This window comes from Merops nubicus, unplaced genomic scaffold, assembly GCF_000691845.1.
Source record: "Merops nubicus isolate BGI_N331 unplaced genomic scaffold, ASM69184v1 scaffold474, whole genome shotgun sequence".
Classification (NCBI taxonomy): Eukaryota; Metazoa; Chordata; class Aves; order Coraciiformes; family Meropidae; genus Merops; species Merops nubicus.
The window spans coordinates 50890-59345 of NW_008603350.1; the positions used below are offsets into that span (position 1 = coordinate 50890).

Here is an 8456-nt window from a genome sequence, read left to right on the forward strand (position 1 = left end):
GCTTCAGAGGCACGGAGTATGAACTGAAAGCTAGGAAAAGTTTGAGGGTGTGCTGAAAATTCCATCACCACATCGAAGGGTCTCCATACCTGCAATACATATTATGAATAAAAAAAAAATTAAACATTTTAAAGCCCCTTCTGACAAATCCAAATCTAGAACTAGTTAAAATTTTCATTTTAATAATAGCAGCGATAAGGAATACATATGTATATTTGCAGTTGAAGACTGTAAATGCAACTTGCATTAAAGCAGGGGCATCCTGATTGGCCAAATGTCTATACTTTGATACCAGAACTTGCCCCTTCATACTGCTGCCCAGATGGCATGTTTTTACACCACTCAGACTCACTGCAAAGCTGCTTTATGACATTAAACACCACTTAATAAAATTCAGCTAGGAAACTATAGCATTTTGAAATACAAATATTTCCCACTCTTTACTCAGGAGAAAACAGTTTCCAAAGAGCCAAAAAAAAAAAACCCATCTTGCTCTTAGCACCTTCAAACAAAAATGAAGTCCACAGCCATTATCCTAAAATATTATTGTGGTATTCCACTGCTCAATAGCAAACATTTGACATATGCATTGAAAGGGGTACTGTGGGCAGGATTTGATCTAGAGCTTTCAATGAGTTTTTTGGTCTACCCAGTAAGTCAGTCAACATGTGGAGAACATGGAGAGAATACAGGAAATGCATTTGCCATAATTTTTGCCATCTAAATGTTGAGTATTTAGTCTTTCTTCTCAGTCACCAAGGAGTCACTAGCCTCTTGAAAGGGCAATTGATCCTACTCATTTTCAGATGGAAGGCTCATTTTGGAGATACTTATCCTTCTGACTGACTGCAAAGGCAGCCTAGACAACCACTTCACACTAGATACCAAACTTTTAAAGAGGCAGTGGTAGGGGTAACACATCTTGATACTGAGTTTTAAAGGTTTCCTCATGATTCCTCAGACTCTACAATGTCACAAACATGCCACATCACATGTTTTTGTCATAAAACTTCTTTGTATTCAGGTCAAGGTACCTCTTTTTTTAAAATTCCTTAACTTTCTGTATTTTAACTGTTCTCTATAAGAATCACTCTAAATTTTCATTCTATGGTACATAGACATACACAGACATACCTAGACTGCAAAATACTTTGGGGCATACATAGTAAGCAAAAGTGAAATGTCAATCCAGGCCAGCCAAGCTGAATATGGTTAAGTTGTTTATTAACACCTCAATGTTTAGTTAGAGAGTTTATTTCTGAGACCTCATGAATGTATGTCTCTGATTCACTGAGTGCAAATTACATCTGCTGCCTAACTGTCTGCATATATAACTATTTCTAAAACATATACTTCATTAACTTAAGTTCTTAATAATACCAGCCTGTCTTTCATTCATGTATTCATTCAGCCTGACTTCCTCCAGATGGGAAGCTTAGCCAGCCGTGTTGTATCTACACATATTTGCTGTGTGTCCAGCTGTCCACCTCTGTGTGGCTTCCCTAACTTCTCCACCAGCTTTCAAACCCTCTGGATAATTTCAGCCAAGTGAGAGAGAGATACAGATATCTCAAAGACATTACGTTCCTGATGGGCCACGAAATACAGGACTGGGTTGAAAGAAGATTTAATTATGTCCTCACAAGGAGGAAAAAGTTGGAGAGGGGTTCAGAATTTATACAGGATTTTATCCTCGAGAACATATCCATAGGCAGCTAGACATCATTGTTCCCAGTACTCCCATAACTGTCATCGATGAATGACAAATACCATACTCAGTTTAAAGTGCTGTTACAGGGGGTATGAAATAAAAATCTGTTTCTCATCAATTCTCGATCTTAAATGCAGAGTAGTTTGTTATTTTGCTCATGAGTTTTTCCTCCCTGGTGTGTTATAAATAGCATTATTGAAACAATAATAATAACAATAAAGTTTTGTTATGAAGGGGTGAAAATTACAGAGAGTATTAGACTTTGTACTACTCTGTGTGTTGCCTCAAACTCATGGCAGCGGAAATTTCCCATTATGCAAGGGCTCTGCCTTGTCATTACCAAACACAGAATAGTCTAATACATTTCACTGCACTCCATGCAGTTTTTTACATAAGCATCTGCAGAGAAAACTGCATCCCTACAGCTGTGGCTAGTCACCAAACCATAAGTCAACAGTCTCCCTTTGTGCAGAACCACATGTCTCACAGACAACCTCCCTTGATGGCAGTAGAAACTTTGGTCACCTTTCAGTGACAGGATCCTGCTAGACTATTATGCTTGAGTACTTCACTAGTCTCCTTAAGCCTTTGCACAGCCAGTGAAAGTGCAAAGCATTTGCTTGTGACTCCTGAGATGACTATGACATAAAACATTTATTTCTGCCGTGGAAGTATTATTAGCAATCTTCAGGTTAGCAAAACTAAACCTGGTATTTTCTTTCATGAGAAAAAAACCACACTTGTATCTTACTTTTTCAACATGCTTTTTGCTGTGTAAATTGTAGTCACTACTACAGGATCTTATGTTATAGCTAGTGTCATTATCTAACTAGATAATTATCGCATGCACATTTGAAATCCCACTGCTGCTTGAAACACCACTGTTATTTTAAACCAAGAGCATATGGAAATATAAAGGCTTTTTTCCCTTTGTGAAATACGAGGTACAAAATCCATGTGAAATACTGTGTTTTAAAGACCAAAGCCATACATTTCTGTATAAGTTAACATGTGTACGTATTTACCACTCATACGTCTTTATAGGAAAAAAATCTAAACCTGAGTAGCAAATGAGTAGAAACACACCATCTTCAGGGCTCCAGTATGCAAGGAATCACCACCAGGCCTCAGAACACAATTCTGTGTAATAAAGCCCAGTGTGGGGTAAGCATTGTGGGAATGCTTCCCTTCCTCCAAACAGTGTGCGTGGTCTGCTCCCAAAATCAGGAAACGAGGAGTTTGAACTATATTGTACTTGATAAGGCATTTCTTGCATTCAGATGATGCTAACTCTCAGCAAAAAGGGAATTTAAAATGTGTTTTCAGGACATTTTTACCCAGCTGTTGATTGTATATGTTTTCTCCCTGTGAAATGTATTTATTGGTAACACATGAAATCATTAAATCTAAATGAGAACTGAAAGCCATCACAAAACCTCTTCATACATACCTGGATCTGGGAATATTTTCTGTGCTTTCCCGCAACAAGAGGTCTGAAATCAGTGTCTCTGGGCTTGATCTCTTTCCATATCTAAGGAAAGAGAAAATAAGTATATTTTTGTATGCTTCTGTTTTTAAAAAAGGAAGACTGAGCATGGAACCATTAAACAATGATCTTTTCAGAAAAACTGAATAGAGAAGACACAAAGACAACTTTCCAGCAAGTATTTTAATTTAACTTAACTTAGCCACGTAAGAAAATATTCGCTCTTCAGTATTTCTTTGGATACATTTTTTTCCATAATCATGTTACATGGTAGTATTGAGAAACTCAGAATATTGCTCAATTCAGTGGCTGTTCCTGGATGGTCTATGGCCTTGCATCTTCCCGAAGACATTCAAGATCAGGTTGGATGAAGCTCTGAGTAGCCTGACCTAGTTGGAGATGTCCTTGTTATGGTGAGGGGGTTGGACTAAAGGGCTGTTGGAGGTCCCTTCCAGCCCAGACCTTCTATGATTCTATGATCTTACCAACATGAGCATAGCAGAAGGGAGAGGAAGTTGCAGGTGACATGGCCTCCAAGCATGACATTCCTGCCTACAAACCCAATTCCTAATTTTCACATTGGTTTAGATGCTACTGTATTGTAAATGAGTCATCAGTTTTATCTATTAAGTGAATAGAAACCTAACTCAGATATGCCATATTACCCAAGGAACTAGCTGAGATTTTTTTAAGATAATAGAGCACATTAGGTTGTGAAAACTGAGGTACTCCAAGGTAATCATCACCTTTGAACTATGTGATCATGGGAGAGGAAACGTTCTGAATCAGACTTCTTCAATAGTTGCCAGGATATCACCGACTACATTTGTCCTATATTTACACAGCAGCTGCCTTTCTATTGCTTTAAAAAAAAATAAATCCTGGATACTATAGAGTGCTTAGTTGAAAGCAGTTGAAAGTACTGCAGTTCCTGGTTCTTGGGAAATAATTTGCTCTTTTCCTGAGAAAATGTAAGTGACAAGAGCAGCCTGCTTGACAGATGCTTCTTCACTGTAAGAATTCACTAGCCTGAAGGTGATAACTATAAGAAAATGCTCCCTTGGTTGGAAAGAATTAAGGTCATAGTTTGTGACTTGTGTATGTAATTAGTCTGAATCACAAAAGACATTAACAAACAATAACTTTGTGAATGCCACTTGAGTGAAATTCTGATTCCAGAAAAATTTTATCCAAACACTTGATCTAAATCTTGGAGGAAAAGAACCACAACAACAAAAACAACCCTTCCCAAACTATATTTCAAAAGCTAGTAGTTTTACCTGTTGATGGCATGACTTACTGAAAAGTTTAAACAAATCTCACTTTTCAATCATTTTTTCCAACTTTTGGATTTTTACATTGCCTTAATCATTGTAGTACATCACCTGTGCTACAGAAAGACAAAGTATCAGTATCAGAATTTTAAAGTAAATCTCTTAATCTAAACTAACTGAAAGCAGGTATCTGAGAAGAATTAGCCAGAGTAGTAAAATGCTATTACAATAACTCAACCAAGCATGATGCTGAACCACATACTTTGCACTCCACCGCCACAAAGGGATTTCTTTCTTTCTGTTTCCTTGTTCCGATTAATATGTATGTGATCTGGACTTCAGCTGAGGGGGAATTTAATTTGTCATCATTTTAAAGAAATCGATTTAACAAATCAACAGCTTGTTCCAACAGGTTGCATCTGGGTAAAACTCCCACTAAGCTCTTGTAAAGATTTGTCTGAATAAGAGGTGGGTAGCAGCTCTCTGGAGTACAGAGATTCGGGCAAATCACAAAGACAGCTGTGTTGGGGAGATACGAGTCCCTTCATGATGAGCCTTGGCTGGACCAGTAGTGCTACCTGTGCTGGATGGGCACACCATATCCTTACACAGCAAAGCTGCACACGAGAAGATTGCCAACTGGGACTGGCTAAGGCCTCCCATGTCAGATGCCCGATTCTCCTGTCTGCCCCGTAATTTTGCTACTGGGAAGCAACCACGCTACCCCATAATAAAAAAAGGTCATGGACAAAGACAGACTCTTCTTACTGAAGCAAATGTCTTGGGAGTTCTTTGCTCCAACTGCTTCGTGTTTTGCTCCTTTTCTACCCTGCCCAACTTTGAGATAATACAAACATAAAAAACCAGGTCTTCGCTAGCTGTTTGGAAAACACTTAGGAAAAACCGTAGCTGTTTTAAAAGAACAAGGCTCCAAATTTTGCCAAAATAACTTGTCGGGTCTTATGCTTAGCTTGAGACATCAAGGTCTCTTTTTAGGCATACTGATTACTGTTTTGTTACAGCACAGAAAAAAACACAAATACAAGAGCAAGCTACAAGGGACGAGAAAGGAAGAGGGCCTGTTGGCAAGAGGGAATACAGGCTGTACCAAGTAGCAAAAGGAGGAGTGATTCAAGCAGAAACGAGCTCTGAAAAAAGGCCCTGGAACAGTGCAGTAGAGGGGTATGAGGCAAGGACCACAGGACAGTTTTGAGGACAGAGTTTGGACTAATCCAAAGACACACAAACATCTGCAGGGTAGGAGTCTACATATGTTCTGCTCACCTTAGGCTCTCTTCTAAGCCATAAAGACCTGGCACCTAATGAACCAGAGGTCTCATCAGAAATTAGAAGTTTGAAACAGGCCTGGTGACCTGCATCCTACAGGTACCCGTTCCCTCAGCTAACCTCAAAGGGGTATATAGTTGACAGGCACAGATGTCTAAAGCTAAGTAAGGTGGATCTGAAGAAGAACCTCAGAGGAGAGAGGGGAAAAAAGCAGCTATCCAGACAAGTTCTAAAGACAAGAGGAGAAGGATGGTCTGGAAGAAAGAAGCTTCACAGGAGCTGGGGTGAAGAACCTGTGGGAATGACACTGAAATGCTTGGCTGGAATCAGAAGCCAGGAGGATGAGCCAGAAGGTTATTGAGAATCACAAAAACACCAAACAAGACAAGACAGATGAACCTGAAGAGAACCACTGATCTCCTCCCTTCCCCACTGCTCGACTTCATCAGCTGCACAGTGACCAGGTTGCAGGCACCAAGTCTGGCAAGATGCCAAGCACAGCTTGCTCACATACCCTCAGGAGGAACAGGGTGAGCCCCTGGACCCCTTGTCTTCCTGCTGTTACAGGGCTCCCAAGCAGCACTGTGCACAAAAGTCAGAGGCAAAAAGCTGTGAGAGGAAGATTCGAGCCCATCTGCTGAAACAGATTAAATGATCATCCTTAGACCAGTTCAAACTGCTTCAAAAGTTATTGATTCATTTTGCAAGTGACTGTGTCACTGTCACAACAGGGAAACTCCAGGAGCTCAGTTAAGCTTTCCAAACAGAAGCATTAATTACTTTACTTCTGCACTGCTAATCCACCACACAAGGGAAACAACACACTTTTTAGCTTGGGGTTTCCTTTAGTTACCCTACGTAGTCAACTTTAAAATGTGTATCATGAAGTTGTTATTGTGGTGGTTTTGTTTCTGTCAGCTTTCTTGCACTTCCAGGTCAGTTCTGATCCCTCTGAATATGAGGGGGTGGTTGAGAAATCTAAGTAAAATCTGAAGAACAAAATCAAAAATCTGCATTATTTTATCCATCAGCAATAATAACTATTTCAGTTCAATTCATAACCCAAATTCACACAGAAGAACGAAAGCAGTCTCAGTCTCTGTGTACTTGTACCCCAGAAATTAGGGGGAAAATCTACACAGTCAGTGTTAAAACAAGCATACAGGACACACATCAGAAGTGGAGACTGAATTCAGGAAGAGGAGTTCGTTTGGTTGGGTTTGGGGTTTTTTGTTTGTTTCTTTCTAAATACGATCTGGTTTTGACAGGAACCGCCTTTGAATGGTGAAAGAAATAGAAGAAAAGATGAGAGACCAGCCTGGAGATCACACCACACGCAAGGGAAAAGGGCAGCAGAGGCAAAACACAAGAATCAGATTATTTTGGCAGTAATCTAGACAAAAAGTTATCTGAGCACAGAGTATGACACAGAAGCATGCCACAAACACGAATGAGTTGTGAATATTGCTTTAAAAGTTCAGGACTGAAGAACTGTATTTCTATCAGCCTCTTAATCTGTGTTATGCTATTAGTGCACTGGCAGACAATGTTATGGGCTTGCTGGGAAAGCTCTCAGTTACGTGATAGCCTCCCTTTTAATTTAATTCGTCAGACTTCTAGAGGGACAAATGAAAGCCTAATTTTAGACCTCTCATCTGGTTTTGATATTAAATAAATAGATAAATATGTAAAAGCTCTTCTGGGTCACTGTTCAGGGACCGCAGGGGAAATTTCTATTAATCACACAGTCTAAACTGGGCAGATGCTCCCAAAGAAAATTATTTTTTGTAATAAAAATAATTATTTGTAATTGTTAGATTTTGTTTTTTTTTTTTTTCCAGAGTGAGCCTTTACACCTACTTTAACAAGTGCAGTCATCCTCAGAAAACCAGTTAGACCCAGGCAAGTTCACACTCTTTTCTCTTTAAGGCTTGGGTTCTTGTTTTTGATCTTAAGTTTTTTGTTCGGACTAGTGGGGTTTTTGACTCTCACAGCTTCATGAAGTAGCTGGCAAACCACAAGGCATCTGAACTACTACAACTCCTCAGCAAGGCTAGAGGGGCATTTTTTTCTCATCAAAATCTTCACTAGAGTAGGTGGCAGCAGAGGAAGTTGGAAAATGCTCCTACTGCCCTATTTAACTCTCTCCAGCTCCCAGGTTAGTTACGTTTTCTCCCTGTTTTGTGGGGCTCTCCCTGCGCACGCTGCCTTGTGGTTCACACCGCTGCCTGCCAGCCCCTCCTAAAAAGGGCTGAGAAAGCAGAGGCACCATCTACACCTTTGCCCCTTCTGCCAACTTAGACGGTGGAAATTCAGCTCCGGACTCGGAGGGAACCCGGACGTGCAGAGCTGTCGCTCTCTAAAGCGAGCCAAAGACAGTTTTGTGGGGCTCTCCCTGCGCACGCTGCCTTGTGGTTCACACCGCTGCCTGCCAGCCCCTCCTAAAAAGGGCTGAGAAAGCAGAGGCACCATCTACACCTTTGCCCCTTCTGCCAACTTAGACGGTGGAAATTCAGCTCCGGACTCGGAGGGAACCCGGACGTGCAGAGCTGTCGCTCTCTAAAGCGAGCCAAAGACAACGGGCTGTCCGGTTTGGAGGGGTACGCCTCTGCCAGCGTTCCCAGGCAGACCAGCAGCGACAGGGCGAAAGTCAGCACCGACACCCACAGCCTCACGGTACCCTGCATCTGCACGGCGG

General features: G+C 40.8%; 1 protein-coding gene across 1 annotated transcript; it reads right to left on the reverse strand.

The window, feature by feature from the left end:
• Positions 1-3161: 3161 nt before the first annotated feature.
• On the reverse strand, positions 3162-8445 carry NPY (neuropeptide Y; the record flags this gene model as incomplete). The annotated part of the gene is made up of 2 exons (XM_008938619.1): positions 8237-8445; positions 3162-3242 (listed from the first exon to the last, which is right to left on the reverse strand). Coding segments are annotated over exons 1-2 (290 nt in total), but the record flags the coding sequence as incomplete, so codon positions are not given.
• Positions 8446-8456: the final 11 nt, after the last annotated feature.